The sequence below is a fragment of the Motacilla alba genome, chromosome 3 (genome assembly GCF_015832195.1).
Source record: "Motacilla alba alba isolate MOTALB_02 chromosome 3, Motacilla_alba_V1.0_pri, whole genome shotgun sequence".
Lineage (NCBI taxonomy): Eukaryota > Metazoa > Chordata > Aves > Passeriformes > Motacillidae > Motacilla > Motacilla alba.
This window is the reverse complement of record NC_052018.1, coordinates 34,830,581-34,852,733: the sequence shown is the minus strand read 5'-3', so window position 1 is coordinate 34,852,733 and position 22,153 is coordinate 34,830,581. Positions and strand designations below refer to the sequence as shown.

The following is a 22,153-nucleotide window of genomic DNA, read 5'->3' as shown; positions in this document are numbered from 1 at the left end:
TTTGTGAAAAATTTGAGTAGTAAGCTGTTTGGTTTGTATGTTTAGTGTATAGCATTGATGTATTTCATTCCACAGGGCAGAAAAAGCATCTTTTTCCAAGATTTGCTTCTCTCCTTCCAATTCATGTAATACTCCTTCCCTGAAGACTCCTCTCCATTTAGTGAATGATTGGAGTGCTGCAACAGAGCAGGCATTCCTGGTGGTGCTCACATTCAAGCTGTTCTTTGTTTCCTTTTCAGATTATTCCAACTGTGCTGGTAAGACTGGTGGCAGAGTGGGTCTGGCTGAATTCTTGTAGGGCAGATACAGGAAAAAACCTATAAAATACAGTGTGAGTGTGTTGGTGTCCCTTTTAAAGGGGAAGGCTGTACTGATAAGGTTTTTACAATGGTCTGTTCAGGATCCGACATAGTAAATTCCTCTGCAGGTGATCTTGACAGGCTAAGAGACCAGTCAGATATGAAGACAGCGTGCTAAAGCTCAGACTTCAGGGATGTATAGGTGGGGAAATTTAGAGTTAAAATATTGAGCAAGCTAGGAAAGGGGCCAGGGGAAAAAAAAGGGAAAAAAACCAGAAAAGGAAAAAAAACCCAAAAACACCCAACCAAAAACCAGACCAAAATACCAAACGTGGAGGTAACTTTCTGCTGAACTGACAGGCATCATGGTAGGTAACACACTGAATGTTGGAGGCTGTTGCTTTCTCCCTCTCCTCAGGCCCTGCCAGTTACACACCTGTGCTGTAGAGCTGGTACATACGAGCAATTCCTGCTGCAGCACAAATGTGTACCTTAGGGTGCTACACTTCTGGTCTCTTCTTTCAAGAAAGAGATGGGCCCAGTGGAGGGAAGGAAGAATCATCACTCCAGGAAATGAAAGAAGAATCATCACTCAGGAAATGTAGCCCTAGGAACCTCTGAAGCCATAGGAACTGCACTGCTCCAGAGAGGAGCCTAGGGGGGATGATGAGCATGGCTACTACACTTAATATATATGAAAAACCTGCTGCTAAAAGCAAGAAGCAGCAATTAAAAATAAAGGAAATTTAAAATAGATGATGATAGCTTTTTGGTGGTTGGAAGGCATGCTTTCCCAATAAATCAGTACATTATTAGTTTGAAGTTTCAGTGGCTGCAAGTCCTTAAGAATTCCCAAGCACATATATTGAGGTTATGTCTCAATCAACTCTACTTATTTAGGGCAAAGAGAAGATGAAAGCTAAACTGTACTCCTTAGGTCCCTGAGGACCTGCAGTATTGGTTGAACCTAGCATTTAAGTCAGATGTGAAATAGTTCAGGTCTGTGCTTGTCTGTTTATGTGTTGTGTTCTTCAGGGACCAGAAGTAAACCTGCATTTTCTGTCATACAAGCATGTGGCATAGCATGCATAAGAGTATAACAAATTATACCATATAGACACAGACAGTGCTTAAGTGCAAGTTTTTTTCTTTTTAGCACATACACAAACATAAAATGAGCCTGTATACACACATATATAGATATTTTAAAAGGATGGTCAGTTGCTAATTAATATGGTAATCTTGATTGTTTCATGTTCAGATATTTTCAGTATTTTTATTTTGTCCCCATCTAACAAAGTATTAGTCTATATTCATAAAATGTGTAAATATAAAAAATGCTTTGTATATAAAATATCAGCTATGTGTAAATATAATGCATTTTTTTATTTGGGTCTGTTTTGCAACTGAAAAGGATAAAAAATTGAATCATTTCAAATAATTTATTTCCTGTATAATTTGCTATATGTGTAACACTGTATTAAAGTGTGTGACCTGAAGTGAGAGATGTTTTTTGAACTACTGCAAGCCTTGTGTTCCCAGAGAAGCCAGGTTTTGGATGGAGGTTCCTAGGACAGGAATCCTGGAGGAAGCATTTCTAGTTACTGGAAACTCTCTCATGTATATGGTGCTTAAGTCAGCAACAGAGGGTTGCCCTAATGTTCATGCAGGTCATTCAAACACTTTTTACAATTCTTACAGTCAGTTCTCAGTAATTGCTGGTATCTTACAGAGCTGGAATTAAATTCTCTCTCTGAGTCTGTTTTACTGAGCAGGGACAGTGTTACTTACCATTACTGTAAGTTACCAGATGTTTTATACCATTTTCTTACAAGTATTCATGCAGTTGTACACTCACTGAAGCATGGTCTTCAGTTTTTAGGCATTTACCATGAAGTAGTCGCTCTGCACAGTAACAGACTCTCCCTGGGCTTCAATGGCTGCACTTAGGGTGTCCTTTTAGAGAACTAAGCTGCAACTTTTAAGTTCTCTTCTAAAATTGTTACTGATTCTCTGAAGATTTCAGTGTGATCTTTCAAGGAGTTACATAATTATATGCTCTTCGTGTATATTTTTCCTCTTCTTGTGCCATCCTGTTTCATCCTGCATTTCCAGGAGGCATAATGGATGGATTAAAAGAGTTAAACATATATCTTTAAAACATTGCTTAATGCTTAGCTGGACTTCATCTGTTTACAGCAAAGCAGCTGGAGTATAATAATTTGAATTGTCATGTTTGAAGCTTTTAAGAAATCATGTGAACAGCTGGCTAGGTGACTCAGTGACCTAGATTACTTCAAAAGAGGAAAACATAATGTGCAGAAAAGTATCCGATTTCATCATGCCACTGGGGCAGAGACAGCAGCAGTGCGTTCCATTTCAAGGTCTATGAAATACATGTCAAAAATGTTCATGTAACAAATTAAATAGGTTATGGTGAATGAAGACTTTATTTGATAGTACATGATATATTTTGAAGTCTGCCCCTCTATGCCGTATTTAACCTATTCTGGAAAGTACAAGGAAAAAGGACAAAGATACCAGCACTAGCTGTGCAAGTCCACTTCTGCAGGGAATGAGGGGGTCATGTATCAAGTGCTGCCCTGACTCTTGAACAGAAATCCAGTGATACCTCTGAATTGAAAGTAGCCTTTCATATAGCTAACTACATATCTCTAATCCAAAAATAAGAAAGCACAGGCCTCTCTTGCTCTTGTTGGAGAAGTGTGGTAGAAGGTTCTTCTCTGCTGTCCTTGCTACCTGTCAATATCCAAGGCTAAGAAGTGGCAAAAAATGTCAGTGTTACAGTATTCAAGGTCGAGGGCTCAGGTGCATAAATATTTAATTTCATTACAAAAATACCCTATTTACTTCACCTTGCAGTCTCAGAGACTGTATGGCTCTGGATTGTAGTGCAGATGATCAGTTTTACCATTCTCTTTCTCTTCTCTGTGAGCAGGCATTTACTGATTTTACATTATAGGTTTTGGGGTTTTGCCTTTTTATTTTTTTTAAAGATACACAAATAAAACTTGTTTATATAGAAGAGCATTTTGCAAGTATTTACCTTTGAAAACTGGGATAAATAACTTGACCTAATACTTCCAGAATACAAAACATGTTTAGGCAAACAAATATTTATAGCTGGCTTAGAGTAGCTATGTCTCTCTGCAGTTAAATCTGCTGCAGGCAATGCATTTATACTGAGTTTTGAGAAGAGGCTTGAGGCCAAGCACTAAGAAAACTCACAAAACTTCCATTTTCAAACACCATTAAATTCCAAGTACTCCTTTTGAAGATTACTCTGATTAGAACACTTTCTGTTGTTTCTGGTGCATCAGTGAGTTGATTTTCTGAGAAAAGACAAAATTTTTTTTAACAGTTATATATTGCCCTTTCCTCTGAGGCAAAATATGTCTGCTATTATTTAAAACGGAAAAAAAAAAGGAGGAGAGCCTTAAAATAGCTGCTTTTGAAGACTGCAGAACATTTTTGCATCTGTCTTTGGCTCTGCTTTGAGGCAGAGCAAAAATCTGAATCATTCTATTGCTGCCACAGTGTCTCTGGAGTGGTGTGGGAGCTCTACAGTGGGGACTGATAGGTTATTTTTCTGAGAAAAACAGCATGAAGGACTTTAAATATAGAAGGGAGATAAGATGAAAAAAAGTAAATCTGTCATCAGGAAAGAACAGAAGCAGGAACCAAACACTTACATAGCTTTACCGGACTAATACATGCTGCAGAAGGATATTAACTGTGCAGTTCAAATGTGTACGTTAAGTTGGCATCATCTCTGGGTCATTTTAAGTACCTTTCATCTAGGCATTATTGCCAATATCCATACACAAAAGGCTTCCTTTTTCTCCCCAAAGTACTAGTTATGTATCCAAATAAAAGCCACTGAGATTTAAGGTAGCAGGAGAAAAGCATAGGCTAGCCTATAGGAAAGAGCAGTCTTCTTTTTCTAAAACTCCATCTGCATTACTTTGAAACTTCTGAAACTTTTGAGAATTTTTCCCCCAAGGGGTTGTGGAGCAGTGGAACAGACTGCCCAGGGAATCAGCATCCCTAGAGGTTTGAAAAAGCACAGGGTGATATGATGCACAGGGTGATATGATTTAGATGGGGACTTGGCAGTACTGAGTTAATGGTTGGGCTTTATGATCTTAAAGATCTTTTTCCAACCTAAATGATCTATGAAATGTAGTTTTAAACTGCTTAAAAATACCCTTCATTTCTCCATTGCAAAGGAGATGGATTCCACATAGATCTGCCCGTCCTTCAAGCAGCATTGCTGTTTTCAAGCATCGCAAGGGAAAAAATAAAAATAACAGCTCAAAGATTACTGAAGGCAGCTCATTCATCCAGAAATCAGTTATAAAAGCCCCATTAAGTACAAGTCCCACAATGTGTTAGCAAAAGCAATATTGAGCTTCAAACTTTAACCATCAGATAGCTGACAGTTACTGAGGTGCCTCAGCAGGAAGCAGATGCATATTCAGAGACAGACTTCCCAAATTTAGGAAAAGGAAAATCCACACCTACAGCCTTCATAATTGTAGTTATGTACTTCCTGTGAAATAAGGCCTTTCTGGACCAGAAACATTTCACTGGAGCTGTGCTCATTCAGAACAGGGTTCATTTCAGTCTTTGGAACTATTTTCAGCAACAACCTGCTAGTTTAAAGAGTCTCTGCTTTGTTTTAAGTGTAATCCTGTTACTTTAAACACTAGCAAGTCCAGCAAAAAATCACATTTGGAAACAGGAAATTGAGCTGTAAGTGGTGTGTAATAAGGGCACGGGACGTAAAAGCAAAAGATGTTTCCTTGCACTCTTCCTACACAATTTGTATTCTTTAAATGCTCAACCCATTCACTATTTTTCCTGTTTGTAAGGTGATGAAGGGGTGAATTAATCAGCATTTTAGTGGCTGAAGAATGTATCAGCAGGTGTCTAATCTGAAACACAGATGTGTTGGATACAAAGCATGCTAATTTCAAGAAAATCCGTTTAAGCATGTTTGGAATCCACTCTTTTCATCTCAAGAACTTCCTGCAGAGCATAGTTGAAATCTAGCAAAGGGCTTGAACCTAGTAGCTCTGCCTCCTATATGCTTGCTCTGAAACCATTCAGTCATTAGTTACCATCTTTTGAAGAAAGCTGAAACACAATTCTAAGTACTCTCAAAGGCTCAGAACTTAATTCCATCTCTAAAAAATAAAGATTGAAACTATACCTACTCAAATCCTTACCAAATCTTTCACTGGAGAACAGCTGGGGTTGCGACACCATCCCAGTTGAGAACAAAAAGAAGATGGAGCAAGCACAGCTTAGCTATACTTTTGGAGTTGGTCCTCTCAGCTCTAAGCCTGCTAGCACTTCACTGGCCAATGAGTAAGGAAATGATCTTTTATAAATGCAAAAAGCACAGGAAGGTTCAACCTATCAGCAACACATGACACCAGCTTAACATACCACCCATATTTACATGTAGTAACTCTATTGGCAGAAGAAAAATAGATTTTTTCTTATTTCCTGTGAATTAGCTACTGAATCTTGTAATTACTGAACTGCAAGTTAACATCAGCAATTAGCAGGGAAAAAAAAAAAAAAGGAAAAGAAAGCCAAATCACAGTTTGTGTTTGTGTGTGGAATACTAATTCCATGTCATCATGGGCAGCTGCTGAGGTGTTATTCTGAAGTATAATTACAGGCACCAATTTGTTTTTACTCAGCAGCAGGTGGTGATAGCATTTTGTAAACACTGTAACCAAACAATTTCATTTGCAAGGTACTCCCTCTGGAAGCTATGTGAAGTGGGTTTAACCTGCACCAAAAAGCAGTTAGGGATCAGAAACTGAAGTTAGTCCCAAGCAGGTAGTTATTATGGTGCTCAGCTTCAGGCATCCTTACTGGGAGCAGCAGAAACTACGGAACGTCTCCAGGGGCTGTTTATTCCTTTCTTCAGTTTTTCTTTGAGATTTACACTTTTCTTGGCCAATGAATTTTCACAGACCTCCCAATGCCAGGCTCCAGCCTTCACAGTCCTTGTAAATTATTATCCTTCAGAAGCTGGTCATAAGTAGTCATTTAAAAATGAAGAACAATACAAGAAAAAAAAAAATCAAAAAGCAAAAAATAATACTGGGCAGAAGTTTTAGACCACAGAGGGCATCAGAATAAAGCATTCAATGTCTTCTTGTCTAAACTGAGTTCTATCAGTACAGCCAGCCTCACATACAATAAAAAGCACAGGTCTGAAATACCTTCTGTCAAAAGAGCAGGAGGCCAAGAAAGGCTTCAAACTGGACAATAATGGGGATGGTTACCTTAAAGTAAAGGATTTTTCAATCAAGGATCCAATGTTAAGATTGCATAACCAGTTTGCTTTATAAAATGATCGTTGGCTCTGAGATGAGGAGATCATCCTCACCTAATGAAGAGTTCTGCTCAGTGTTCACAAAGTTAGGAATGTTAAATTTTGTAAGACAATGTAGGTCTTCCTCAAACATTCCACTGCTCTTGGGAACCTCCTGGAAGTGGGTATTACTCTCCAGATTACTCTCCAGACTTGGACCTTTCTGACTCTCTTTTTCTTTGTTCATATGGTCCACTTCATTAATGCAGAAATGGAAAAGTGACTGGGATTCTTCACCCATTTGGTGAGAAAAGACCCTCTCAGACTCCAAAGGTCTTCCAAAATCTGCCACAAAGCTGTTCATGTGAAATCTTTTTTCAGAAAGTTCTGCATTGCTATAGAGGAAAAAGAAAAATGCAGTAAACACAAAAGTAAAACTATTTGAATTCCTATCAACTAGTTTGGTTTCAGCAACCATTACAACCAGGAGAAAAGGAAACCCTACAGTTTATCTACCACAGACTTTTAAAGCCAGCAGTATTTATTATTTTCTACTGAAGTAATTTTAAGTCTTCATTTGTCATGGCAATTTTCCATGGGAATAAGTTAATGCCAGCACTCTTAAATGGCACTTCTAGTAATCAATATACTGTAATAACCACCTCACTGAATGAGTTTATAAACACTCTTGATTTCAAGTAGTAACAATTGTTTTAAATGGCTCATAAGAACAGCTTGAGAAAAGTCCTTGACAGACAAAATGTTTCTGAGGCACAGGCAGCTCTGCTGTCATTGAAAGTATTTCATGCTTGCTTGTCCAGACATCAAACCATCTTTTCCACTGACTTCAATCAATGACATCCAGATTTCCAAATTAGGAGAGTTGGGACTAAAGACTGCTTTAAACACTGGCAGTCTTAACAATCCAGGCAGCCCAGGAAGGATAGTTTAACATTTTTTGGCAGTTTTCTTTATAAATCTTATCTTAAACCTCATCTCAATCTGCATGGACTCATGTGGGAGCCATTTGCAGCTGGGGGTGAGAAGAGCTCAAGCCAGATAGCAGTTTTACAGATTCATTCATTGTCAGGCTGAATTTATATGCTATCATCACAAAATGCAAGTTATTTGCATTTGGAAGGCAGTAGAGGTATTCAGAGAATGAGCAACCAAACATGTTCTCAGAATATGAATTTTGTTAGGAACTAATAAATCCTACTGTTTACATCTGGAGATGTAGCAAATAATGCTGGAGTCAGAGAATTGCACACCTAAAGGTCCACCCAGCACTGAAGAGTTTTTCAGTGTCATTTCATTTCCTCAAGCCTGCAGTGGGAGATAAGTGCCTCAGATGACACCTTCAGAAATCCACCCACCCACTAAAATTTTCACAGGATACCAACCATTAGTCTTTCAGGCACAGTTAAAGATCCCCGCTTCTCAAAAGCTAATTTACTTCCATTACATGATGGGGGAATTCTGTCCTCACAAAATCACTTCCACCAGCCTAGAAATCAAAGCAGTTCTCTAGTTGGTCAAACTGTATTGGCTCATTCTGCATTTCAAAGTGAACCAGGTAGAAGAATAAGGTTAAATTGATGTAAGACTGACCAGTAACCAAGTAATAATCTACTGCATACACAGCAGGGGGCAAACAGCCTGGAATAATTCTGAACTGACAAATGACATTTAAGTATTTATAATGCAATAAAAAGCACCATTCTGAGCTTAAGTTTCATATATAATTTGGCCAAATTGCCTGTGTTGTGGCACAGGCAGTAGAAGTGGCAAATAAGCACAGAAAGAAGGACAAGCACTGTAAGCCCAGGAAGAAGTGACTGTAGAAGAAAGTTTAAAATGCATCCACTACAGGAGTAGAATTACTTCATAGGTGTGGAAAGTGCTTCATAATCCAGTGAAGTATGAAGGAGCAAAGGCTGGCCATGCAGAGTGGCACACAAGACAGGCAATGGCAACCTAATCTTAATGGAAGATGCAAATAAATTTTACAATGACCCAGAATATTGAGGGTATATGATTAAGCATAAACCTGTGTCCATGAGCAGGGAACACATGATCTAATATACAGTGAGATTTTTGGATTTTGAAATTCACAAACACCATCTTTGAATTCCAGAGCGGAATTTTATTACATTTTTTTAAAACTAGACTAGAATCTTGCAAAGTCTTGCTCATTACAATCTGCAATATTTCCTCAGCAGGTATCTTTTCAGAACACTCAAGAAAGGCAACCTCAAAAATCCCAGGTCAACTGGGATCAACTAATTTCTTTTTAAAAAAAAATCAGTTATCTAACATTTACTGCTTTAAGATTACACCAGCCAATATTTTGTACAGATGGGTTGCATGGTCTCTTGCATTTGTTGCACAAATATGCTGTTAGGGACATTTTCAAATGCAAAAACAAATGGCATGCTTTCCTCTCCCAGTGATGAATAAGAGCGGTTTTTTGGAAATACAGATATTGCCAATTTTTTTTCAGTTGCACAAGCTAATGTTCCATACATATATGCAAGTGAACAAAAGAGAAATGCAACAGACATAATCTCCGTAACTTATTAAATTTCTACCAGTCCCCATCTATATCCTGTCCATTCCGGTCTGAGAAGGTACCTAATTCTGAACATCTTGTGTAATTTTGAAAAGTACATCCTATCATGCCCCTTTATGTTGAGCCAAGAAAAATATACTAATAGAAAAAAAATCAGAGTATTCTACTTTGGATCCATCCATCCATCTGAGCCCAGATACACTTAATTTCTCCTATTAATGGTACTTTAAAGAACAGCCAAAGAGCCTTCCTGAAGTCAGAGACTTCAGAGACTTCATCCATCAATCAAGCTGGCTTTCTCCCAGGACCTGGGAATCCTGTTAACATCTCTTTCTAAAGGAGGGCTCAAGGCAGCCCCCTAATGAAATGCCTAGCCATGGAGAATCCAGTCAGGCATAGAAATAGAAGATGCAGGCAAACTAAAACAAGTGGTTTTACAGGTAGCTGTTCTCCGGTTTTTATATTCATGTACAAAAATAAGAGAACCCAACTGTATTCACTGCCAGAGGATCCATGTTCAGTACCATGAGCATTTCATTACCAAATGTCAAAAAAACTGCTCAAATTTGTTAAAGGTGCCAACTCAGCACACATGGCAAGTGGGCAAGCACTCAGCTCCCAAAGCTGCAAAGAGATCTATAACAAACACAGAAAGGAATAATTGGTCTTGCTCCAGCAACTGGAGAAAAATTATAATACGGTGTAGAACAGAAGGGACTTCTGGAAGTCTCAAGAAAGGCAAGTCTGAATTCTGATTACATCATCTGGATGTAGAAGATGACCAAAGATGGACATTTCACAAACTCTTTAGGACACTGTTCTGAGAAAATTGATTAAAAAAGCAGAAAAAAGTGGGAGATACCAAGCAGGCCTCTGTTACCTGAAAGTAAATTTTTACAAGCGTAAAAATTTTTTACTAATATCCACATTAAATTCTCTCTATATATGTATTTTTGACTTGATCACTTTTTCCTCTCTCAGATTGTCCACATGGGATGCAGACTCATGCTCCGCTAATAAATAAGATCTTTGTGAAAAAGGAGGCAGCACACCAACAACTACAGGGATTTTAAATCTGGGAGCAATGTCTGGCCACTTCATAACAGTCTGTAGGGGAAGCAAAAATACCAGCACATCAGTTCTGGTAAGCTGGATTCTTCTGACTCTATTTTCTTCTCACAGGAGCAAAACTTTAGGAGCACAGAAGAGGTTCAGGATGTACATCTGCCGTCTCTAATGTGGCCTTGTCTCTGGAGATGTGCTATTACACAGCGTTCCAGAGCCAGTTTACATGTGATTAAATAGCAAAGGGGCTCCAGGAGGCTGAGACGGCTGCTTTAGGAAGTGATAAGCACCAGCAATTGCCTTTTACAATCAGCTTCTCATCATTGCTACCTGCCTGCAAGCAATCTCACACTCCAGAGAGGCTTTTTATTTCCACTTTTGTGGCACACAAGCCTGAGAGGAGATGTGGGTTCAAACTTTCTCAGAGGAAGGGACACTGACAGCCTGCATCCTCTGCAATTGCTGATAAACCACCGAGGCAAGGCATGGTCTGCACATACTTATCAGCCAGGAAGAATAAAAACCAGAGGACTTTCAAGGAACCCTGGCTTTAAAGAAATGTTGAGTTGCTCTCTACTTCAGCATCTATTTCAATTTCTCAGCAGAAACTAAGACATTCAGGTCTCAGGGGTTAAGGGAAGACTTTGCAAACACTACCCAAATCTATCTTTGGACTTCAACACACAAACTTTTGGAAACCAGCCAGGCTTCCTTAATTCAACATCTGCACTGCATTTTATCTGTATCTACTCCGTTGATATTCACAGTATCACTCCATGAAAACTTGAGCCTACTTAGAACCATCCCGCTAAAGGCACCTGTTTGGCAGCCAACCCAAAACATCCTTTTAGAATGAAAATGCTAAAATTTCTTGAAATGGACACAGGCTGCACCGTTTCATAAGAACAGGCTATAACAAGATGGTACAGTGTCACCACTGTCACTGCTTGTTTGGGGGCTGCAAGAACCCAGGTTTGCCACTTAGCAGGCTGGATTTGTTATATTTGTTATTCCCATTTTCAGACTCACTCTTGATGTGGTGCTCCTGTCTTCGTCAGCAGGGTCAGGACAAAAAACATGAAGATGACAAAAACTGCAAGACCAACCCAAAATCCAATCACAATGGAATCTGGTGAAAGAAAAAAAAAAAGGGAAACAAGATGATCAATACTTGTACTTGCAAAAAGTTGCCTCCTACAGGCAGCATGAGCACAAACCCAAAACAATTTGCAGCTTATTTCTGGGTGACAAAGAGAAGGGATAATCAAATTTATCTTTATCTATTTTTAAACAGAATGCTGCCATTGAAAATCTCATTTCAAGACCAAATTTTACTGATATCTAGACAAACCAGACAGTAGATAAGAGAGGGAAGACAATTTTCTTGGTAAGTAAAATTAGAAGATGAGCTCCCTGTGTGATGCCAGGCCCATTTCCAAGCATTGCTTTGGAATTTCAGGAACTTTTGGAACTAGGAAGGGAGAATTATTTGATTTTCCTCAAAATCCTCTGTCTCTGTAGAACTGAACTCCTGCTATTTTAAGTTATTTCTGCCACAGACCATTAAGTTTCTGGATTTAAATGGATTTCTTTGACAAAATATGTTTAGGAAGACCTTTCAGTGGCAAGACAGAGGGTTCTGCAAGAAACAGAATCACAAATATAACTATTTGTTACTTCAATAAATATCAATAACCAAGAGATACCAGATGTTTTTGAATAATTTTCAATTTGAGTTTCCAACTTAAGTACAGAAAACTGCAACACAGTGTCAAAGGAGCACAACAGAGTTAGACAAAAAAGTCAAGCCAGCAGTTAATCAGTAGGAAAACACCAGTGTAATGTCCAAATATAGCAGCCATTGGGAAGAGCATGGCCTTTTGCCTGTGTGCTCAAACTCTATCTAGTCTTCTCATTTATTGGCCAGCAATTTGCCAGCACTACTAAAAACAAATCTATGTCCACTTATAACTTCAAGGTGGATCCACAGTTGCTCCAAGCTGTTCAGAGTTTCCAGGAACTTGGTTTAGAGAGGTTCAAGTGGAACAAAGACATTTCCAGACACAATCAGCTGATTAGCATGGACCAAAGTTACAGAGCACCAACACTCTGTATTACCTGGCGCAGGACCCAGCAGCACCCTGGTTTTCTTTCACCTCTCATTTCAGTTAGTTATTCTTTACTTATACAAGTATTCAAAACTTCCACTGTAGAAGTTCAAAAGCATTAACATACAAACATTCAGGAGGGAAGGCTTGGTCAGGACAGGAATCCTTTTTACCCTTACGTCTCGTGACACAGCCACTACCAAGCCTCAGAGATCCTCACTGGCTGTAATGTCTGACCCAGTGCAGCAGGCACAGCACAGAACCGTTGGATTTCCTACAGGACTAACTAAAGACACTGAAAAACAAAGAATCAGCTATCCTACCTGGTACTTGACCCCAGCAGTTAATCATGCTCCCATTGTGAAATATCTTCCATGCTAAAAAGCAGATGTGGAAACTGGAAATCAACTCAAACCATTCTCTCTTTTTTTCTGCAAAGTCAAAATGCCTGCTGCAACTTGAGATTTTCTTCCTGAGAAAATACTCTATCACAATGAAGTCTCTCCTTAATCCCTTTCTTCGGTAAGCTAAGGAGGTTAAGTTTCAAGTCTCCCACTGCAATATTTATTCCATCTCTCCTATGCCATATCTTCCCCTCTCAATACCTTGTGTAAAATAACTGAAATGTGGTTTGAGTATAGGTCTCTGTAAAGGAGGGGAAGGAGATTTTAATACCCCTTTCTGTTTAAAGCATTCTGCCATGAGCTTTTTTCTGTAATTCCATATATTATGTGCACTAAATTACTTTCAGAATCATTCTGTTAGCACAGCCTGTATTCACTGGTTAAAGATGTACCTTACCTTCCTAATACAGAATAGCTCATCCTGCTGGACTTTGTAGTAGTACCTTAAGATTTAATCTAAAAATAAATACTTCCTTTAAAAAATTTACCACTTCAACATTTATTGCTACTAGTACCTTCCAGTTAGTCAGACGTGCTTGGATGGTATGCAGCTGCATTAACAACCAGAAGGTAAAATGCAATCAAGATGACTAAAAAATATGTACATAGATTATAAGCTGAAAAACTTAACTAAAAAGAAAAAAAGAAAAAAAATAAAATCAAGATTCCAATAAGCTACTGCTCCCCACAAAAATCACACCTGCTATTGTGTGCTGAATAACAAGCCTGTTTTGTGGTTGGTTTGGTGTCCCTGCTCCCAACAGAATTCTCAAGTTTACTGAGCCCAGTGCTACATCTTCCTTGCCTTATTGTGCCTCCTGACACACTTCTAACTCTCTGCTGTATAAATTACATTGTTTGAATCTGTTTAAAATTCAAGCGGGTATCCTGAGTTCTCTTCATTACTTGATTTAGGTCTCACTCACTTCAGTGGAAATTATTCAAACCTACTAAATTCTAAACACTTATTCAAAATTAACAGTACATAACTCAACTTTTATTCAAAAAATACAGTATGAAGGACATTTTTACTGCCCAAAGTTACAAATAGGTATTCATAGGATACTTTTACTTTTTCAAGTTGCAGTTTTGGCCTTCTTTTTCTTCATAATACAGACTTATAACATCCTGGCAGCAGTTCCAAGTCCTCTGATCATTGCTACCTATTTTTCCTGTCACTAACAGAACTAATATACTGAGGCTTCCTCATTTTCAAAGGCACAAAAAGTGATTTTCTTATCTCTGCCAGTCACAAGTATCTCCTGGCTATCTTTGTCTATTTACTTTCTAAAGATTCAATGTACAAGATATCTGGTCCCTACTTTTCCAGATTTTTTGGGAACATACTTCTTGCTCCTTTTTCTTCTTTTGCAGTCATATATTTCATATATCTGAAACACCACTGAGGCTTTTTGGTTTTGTTTTTTGTGTAGTAGATTATTTTGACAACCCTTTTTCTCACAGGTCAGTTTGAATAAATTTTTCTCTGCTCTCAGAAAACAGGCTTCTGAATTCCTTTATATTTAAATCAAACCACCTAAACTGGAGTCCATTCCCTGTTGAGCTCGCCAACATAAGTTACAATCATTCATTGACACCTTTTCTTTGTAAGTATTCAAGGTCTCCCTCCTTATACAACCCTTGTTTAATCTCCTCTTCTTCTCCCCAGTTTAGGACTTCAAGAAGTTTATGTCTGATCACATTGCCTCCACGTTTCACAACAATCTCAGCTCAGCTGGCAATGGCTGGAACAAGAAGACACCATGTCAAGAAGTATCATCCCATACACAACACAGACTATTCCTTCAGTAGAGTAAACTCTGCCCTCTGGGGAATGCCTGCCATAACAGTGAATGAAACAGGGCCAACTCCAATCCATCAGTTAAAGCAAACAAAGAAACAAACAAAAACTGAAGAAAATCCACCCTAACTAGAAGGGACTTCCTGCATCACTGATTCAAGTACTACTAATGACATCTTTCATCAAGCTCCACCTGAAAAGCAGTTTTTACTCCTGTCCCATTCTCTAAGAGCTGTGCAGGACCTTCTGCTCTATGAACAGCAGACAGGGAAGCTCAGCTGCCACGCTCAGCACGGCAATCACTTTGGTGGCAATCCAAGACCTGACTTGCAGCTGTGCCTTCTGCAATCCAGAGGCAGATGTCATTCATACCTTTTTGTCCCATCATGCTGTTTGAGACACCGAGCTGAAAAGAAGATGTGTACATAACATTTCAGCTGATCTTTGCAATCAGGTTTAACCTCTGATTAAGTGGAAGAATGGAAGATAAATTAAAAACATGATGAAAGCTAGCCCACACTTTTCAATTACCTATCACTTGTAAAAATACAGACAGTAAACAGCAGACTTTTTTGAGGGGAAAAAATAAAAAGTAAATTCGACTCCACTGTTTTTTCAGAAGCATTAGTAATTTCAACAAGTTTCTTCTGTCCCTTGCAGAGCCTCCCCAAAACCTTGTGACTGTGTAGAGGCAAAGGAGATGAGCCTTTCTGGGCTGCTGTTTGCCAGTGCAGGCACTACTTTTTCACAATCTGAATGCTCATCGGGACAAATGAGACAAAGTAATCCAACCTGGAACAGTGATCCAGCACTGGATGGGAACCCTTCCCCAGAAGTGTGGGGATCAAACCCTTTGACACTGTATCTACCTCAGAAACAAAGAAACAGGATGGTTTTTTCTCTTCTGCAAAGGGCTTGCAAGATCCATCAGGTAACTGAGTCAGTTTCTGTAACTCCCCCCCCCCCTTTTTACTATTTGTCCCTCACAATCATCTCCTTTAAAAGGAATGATCATCAAATTCATTGTCTACTTTTTTAAAAAATGTTGGTCCAGCTGTACTAGCTTGTCCTAGTTACACCTTCTCCAAGTTCCAATCCACATTTGTCATCTTTCTGGTATCCTCCATTTTTTACTTCTACTGTAAAACAACTCCAGTATTAAGAGAAAAGTGAATTTAGCACACTCCTCCTATGAACAAAGTACCAGTGGCAAGTTTGTTCATAAGGAGAAAATTCTTCTCTGATTTTCAACCTTTTAAAAATTGAGCATTTATTTTCTATCAGGAAAACCAAACACAGGTAACGCAGGTAAGGCTCCCCTCCACTGCCTTTTTACCATTAACAGAAACAGATATATACAAATAGAACCAAAACAAAGCAACACTGATCTTAACAAGCAGTCACCAGAAGCAGCAGTGTATCTGTATTTGTTGTTGTTAACTTTTCCTGACAGTCAGATATTCCTCAGTATTGACAAATTCCTACCACAGCCAATAAATCCATGGTTCTCTCATGCACAAGAAAAAGTCAACAAAAGGATCCAGAATAATTAAAAATAATGATGATCTAAGAAATAGAAGGATACTGCTAGTTACAGAGAATCCTAGGAATTAGGAGAGAAACGTATTGTACAATATGCTGTCACAAGTGAAGAAGAGGAACATGTGGACAGGAAGCTGAGCTGCATGAAGTGTGTCTCTACTGAACTTACACTTATGAGCCTTCAGACCTTCAAATGACACTGGTCCATACTCATAGTACTCGTAGTCCCAGGTGTAATCAGAGTTAGACAAGGCCTGCTGGGAGGTTCTGTTAGAGATCAGCCTCAGGGCAGACATCTTGCACCTCAGCAAATACAGACCTGTGGACACGAAATGCATTAATGGAGACTACACCTAGCGCAGCTTTTGGGTTTTTGTTCTTTCTCATCTGTTGGGCCACTGCCTCACCAGACAAAGCTATCCCATCCCCTCCCATTCCTTCCCCTAATTATAGACACAGACTCTGGGGCTCAGTGAAAGGCAACCGAGATGTTTAGGGAACGAAGCACAGGAGGCACGAGAGCCTAAGGGCTTGTTCAGCCTGGAGAAGGGACAGCTGCAGGGAGACCTCAGTGCTGTCCTGACTTAGAGGGTGCAGAGGTGCTGCTGCCAGGCTCCTCTCAGAGGTGCAAAGTAAGAGGACAAGAAGGAATGGACAAAAATTGGGCAACAGCAAATTCATGTTGGATAAAAGGAAAAGTTTACCTGATCTAGTCGAACATGCTTTGAGTAGGAGGTTGGGCCAGATGACCACCAGGGGTCCCTTCCAACCTAAATTTCTCTATGCTGATAAACAGGCTCAATATGCCACTACAGAAGGAAAATAAAACAGGAGTGATTCCCCTCACAGATTAACAAAAACTGCAAAGCAACACTGAGCATCATGAAATTATCTTGATAGGTATCTGTTATTACCACCATTCTGTGGTAGAGCCTTGCATTTTGCAGAATAATTTTTTCAGAATATGAGATAGTTTTATGCACACCAAAAGAAAGCAAATCTCTGCACAAAGCATGTGCTGCAGTAGCTGGAGTCAGGAAATCCAAATTGGAACATATTTCAAAATACTTTTTGTGAAAGCAAGCTGAGCTTTGGGTAATTCTGGATTCAATTAAAACCCAGCAGGATTGACTAATGCTTCAAGTGCTAGGAGAGCCATCATAAAGAACAAAAAATCAGGCACAAAATAAGAAACACTTTCACTCAGGTAATATGAACAGCACTTCAAATTTGTAAAATAGTTCCTTCTGCAGCTATTTTACCATGACCAAATGCCAGTAGTAATGCCTCAAAGCAATTTTAAATAAGTAGTATGCCTGAAAAAGTAAACTTCACACTTAAATACAATGTTCAGAAATTTAAACACATAACAAAAAAACTTGACTGGCAAGTTATAAATCTTAAAACAATAAATTGATCTGTTTTTCAACCCAAACCAATTTAGTTTTCAGAATGAGCAACCTGACAGCAGGAAAGATGAAGGGGTGGGCTGGGGAGAGAAATGACCAACCTCATTCTTGGAACAGGATAAGAAGCTTTACTACATTATCCTCAGCCTTCCCTTAGCCATTTAGAAAGCCTCCAGCATTAGTAAACAGCCTGAAGCACAGAGGAGAAGGAAAAAAACCATGGATATTGTGGACAATGATGTTCAAGGCTGAGGATGTTTCCCATCTTGTATTTCCAACCCTTTCAGAATGGACAGAGAGAAAGAGGTAAGTCTAAGTAAAAGTGCCTGTGTTGGCAGTAATGTTCCTCCTTGGCTTTCCCATTTCTTCAAATTAAAGAGAGAATGTCTGATTAAGCTTTAGACAGAAGCTTTCTTATTTTAATCAGCTAAAGCAACTGCTGCCTCTGGGAGAAGGAAGTGGCACAGAGAAGACTCTAGGACCTCTGTCCCAGTTTGCTCCCATCTCAGCTTTGTCAGTTGTTTATTACAAAACTCTGTGTTTCATATTGTGACAGTGCTGCAAGAGACTACATGGTACCACAGACTTCTCACCATCTTTTCTCCCCCTTGTCCTCAACGTTTTGTGGATGACATATCTCTTGACAACATTGACTAGTCCTGTTTAAAGGTTGTTTTTCTTTTTTATAACTTTCCAGAGAAGCATTTCATTTCAATATTCTTCACATGGCATCACTAATGGCCGTTGTCTCCTCCCTCCTTTTAGTATTGCAAAAACAGCTGAAATCCACTTGTAGAAAGCTTCAGAATAGAGTATGGGAACAATCTGAAAAATGTTGTTTCTTCCACTTCAAGTGTTTCTTCCCCCCTCAAAGTAGATGGGATTCATTGGGCCACATGCAGAGCTCTCTCCCACTCTAGTCACTGGTGTCCATTTATGATTTATGGGGAGGATAGCCACTTTGTGTCCAGGACACAAAGACTCTGTTCCAGTATAGCATTAGGTTAGGATTAGAAGCTCCAGCCTTTCACCACTGACTGCATGCATGTGGAGACTTGCTTTCACTGTAGACAGTGAGGGACTGTCTATCAGACTATCAGAGGGAAAGGTGCTAACAAAAAGCTAAGTCACCAGCTCTCTGGCTAATCTGTGCTCTGAAGGACATATAAATATGCTTCTAAATCAACCAGCAGGGCTAAGCATAAGCACTGTTCCAAACCAACTTTCAGCTCACTTCGAAGCCTTGTCCGTCTGAATACCTCCAAAAACTCAGCCTCAAACATGTGGAAACCTTTTGTTCTACTTAAAAAGCCAGTCTAGCATGGTGGTACAAGGACCAGCACAGTGAAAGAAGTGGCTATTAGGCCTTGCATCTCCTGGGGAAGAGCAAGGCAGGCTGAGCTGGCAGAGTAGCAGCCTGTCAGGTGCATCTGCCTGGCTGCAGCAGGTCATGCAGGGATTCAGGCAAGAGGTAAGCGCTTCTAAGAAGGAATTCCTCCAGGAGATGCTCTCAAACACTCTTTCTGTCAGACACAGAGAGCCATGATTCATCCCACAGCTCTGGAGCTTCACACGGACCTCCTCTAATTGACTTGGCTGAGGGTTTTTCTGGAAGGTACAGGAGTCTTTTGAGGCAAACATGAAAGCCCCTCTATTGATTTTGATGTGTATGGATGTAGACAGGCTTTCCTCACTCCAGCTCTCTTCTTTCAGGAGCAAGTCAGGAACAAAAAGCTTCACTTTGATAATTTGAGAAACCCCAAAGCAGGACTGTGTTCAGTATTGCCAACAAGAAATTTAGGCAGGTCTGCATCCTGGAAACTAAAAAGGGCAAGTGCTCAGGGCTTTCTTCTGGAGCACTGGGTTGCTCTCTGAAGATAAATGTAACCAGATGTTCCCCATGGAGACCCAACTGCAACTCTTGGAGTTGAATTATGCCTTCATGAGAACTTGTTTGTAATCTATGTGAAAGTTTGTAAGGTCTCAGCTGGCCTGACAGCTGCCAGTGGCCCCTGGGCAAGCTACTCTGGCTGTCTGTGTTTGCACAAAACCCATGCCCTTGAACAGCAGCAGCAGGATATCAAACTCTGTGCAGCTGGACTATTTTCTCCAATCTGGACATCACTGATAGATTGCATGAGGCTCTCACCCACTTACCTTTCAAAATGAAAGCAAAACTGAGCACACACCACATCTGCAACACAACTTCATGGCTTATAGCACCACTGAGACCACAAAGGCATATCTGTTTTTGTGTATGTCTGAAACTGTCCTTGTAACCAGCAGCAACTCCCTCTGAAGCTGACCTGCATGCACAAAAAGAAAACCATGTGGATTGTTTATGTACTGTTTGCTTCTGGAGCAAGAGAAACTACCAGTATGGTAGACACACAGAGCTTGGTGAATTTTCAGTCCCAAACTGCATATATTTTTCCACATACTTCTATTCTGCTCAGTGCCACAGAATCCAAGCACTCAATGGTTTTCAAAAGAACAAATAAACAAACCATTGCCTGCTTGCAAACTCTGAAGATCCCAAGACCCAGACAGGGAAAAACAGAAGGAACATTTCAAGCTGTGAGAAGTCCCAGCCTGAGAAAGCTTAGCACTATACCCTGGTGCATCAGCTTGGCAGTACAGTTAACCCAGAAGTTGGTGGCTATGAGAAGTTAACAGCTCAGGCTGTTCCCGTAAATTCTGTGCTCTCATACCAGCACCAACAATGTGCATGAGGGAAAAGGCAGTCAGACACCCCCACACTCCTTTTTACTCCATCCCAAAGACTAGGAGGGGAAGTCAGAGAAAAAAACAAATGAAGAAAACAACCACAAACTTATTTACACTGCTGCACAGCATCAGCTGAAAAGCAATAGAGATTCCATCTTTCTACAACCCTACCATGTGGCTTTGACCAAGCTGTGCCACTCCCAAGCACAGATAGGAAAGTCTGCTCACCTAAGGGTCCTTGTTTCTTGCTAATTCTCAATACCGTAGGTGGGCAGGGTTTGAGTTCAAATTTGTGATCTTTTCAGGGGAATACCCAATTCCACCTGCAATAAAAGAGAAGAAAGCAAGCAATAAAAATGAGTTAAATTTAGAGGGGAAAAAAAGAAGATAGATAGATATCTGAAAACTGACTTTACAATTAAAAATCAATCATGAATGCCAACTCTGATACCTAAGTCTTTTCTTGGAGAAAAAAAAGAAAAGTACATCGTTAACCGTGGTTATGTTAGTGATGTTCACAAACAGCAATGTCTGAGCTGTTGCACTAAAGTAACAAGAATAATGTTGGATTCATCACAAAAGGAGTTTATAACATTGGAAAGGAAAAAAGCTGGTTTAGTCACTGCTTAAACTGTGAACTAAGGTTGAGAGGTTACAGTTACAGACATCTTTGCCTCGTACCACCATATCACACATCATATATAACATGCATTTTATTATCTTAAAACTGTGCAATGTAAACTCCAACAACAAACTTCTCTTATGCACCCCACACAAACTCCACACCATTACAATTTGCACGGTAACTGTATAGCTGCTGTCTGTACCCAGTTAAAAAGTGATGACATTATGACTTCAAAGTGAAATTTAATAAAGGCTAAAGAGATTTGCCAACGATTTTCCTACAGACAACAACAATCTAAGCAAATGATAATGCCCACTTAGTAGTCCAACTCAGTAGGCACCACCTGGAAGTTAAGGCAGAAACTAATATGAAATGATATCACACTATGAGTTCACTGACAACTGGTTCTAAAAATGAATAAAGCAAATACTACACAAGCCCCACTCATTAGCCTTGTCTGAGAAGGCAGATGAATTATACCTAACATGGTATCACAGAACGTCTGCATTCCTCTTTCTCTCAAAAAGTTTCAGGCCTGCACTGACAGTAAAGGGACACGGAACTGTTAGTAGGGAGCTGCTGGGACTTGTTCCCAAAACACACTGAAGCTTAGTTTGTCTCCAGTACCAAAAACTTTAGATATTGCAGCCAGTCTTAAGAGACAGCATTTTCTAAAAGTAATAAAGTTTAGCCATAATTGCATTTATTTACTGCATCTAGGGCAGGATTACACCAACAGTACTGAGCGTATTTTCCTCTCACCACTAAAAGCCAACCTCCTCTTAGATGTGCAGGTATGGCAGCCTCAAACCCAAGCTCCCTCAAGACCAACCAGACTAGAAGAAGCCCTATCAGTAAGCACTAAAGTATAGACACTTTTTCAGTCCTATAATGTTATAAATGCTGACATCAATAGTATATATCCATATAATCAACACTTCCCAAAAGAAAGGCTGCCTTTCCCTTTGCTATTTATAATATTGCCTATTTTAACCTTTCTCACTACAATTTTTTAACCTCTCAGGCTGATTTGTTGTAGAAAACCCTGAAGTGAAAGAGCCCTGGCATATCTACTAGTGAGGTAAGATTAAACTGTAAAGCAAGTTTTATTAAATGTTTCTTTTTATTAGCTTTATTGTCACAGAAAGCTCTGTGCTGAGATGAGGATGTTCTGAATTCCTTTCTAGCCTGAAGTCTGTCAATCCAATGCCTTATTCTGAGCAGAGAGAAATGAAAGCTCCTT

At 39.5% G+C, this 22,153-nt stretch overlaps 1 protein-coding gene across 3 annotated transcripts in view; it reads right to left on the bottom strand.

Moving 5' to 3' along the window:
* Window positions 1-22,153, bottom strand: part of MRAP2 (melanocortin 2 receptor accessory protein 2) — a 30,275-nt gene that overhangs the window by 4,733 nt on the left and 3,389 nt on the right. Inside the window, exons 2-7 of one of the 3 annotated variants that reach the window (XR_005256372.1) lie at window positions 20,514-20,608; window positions 19,716-19,864; window positions 16,854-16,958; window positions 16,319-16,468; window positions 11,324-11,423; window positions 6,629-7,052 (exon numbers count right to left, since the gene is read on the bottom strand). Coding sequence is in view for 2 of the 3 variants with exons in the window: in XM_038132473.1 (XP_037988401.1) it covers window positions 6,689-7,052; window positions 11,324-11,423; window positions 16,319-16,445 (591 nt within the window). In the remaining variant the exon portion in view is untranslated. Of the gene's footprint in view, window positions 1-693; window positions 7,053-8,060; window positions 8,165-11,323; window positions 11,424-16,318; window positions 16,469-16,853; window positions 16,959-19,715; window positions 19,865-20,513; window positions 20,609-22,153 lie in introns of those variants that run through there. The other 2 variants (XM_038132473.1, XM_038132474.1) reach the window with 2 other exon arrangements.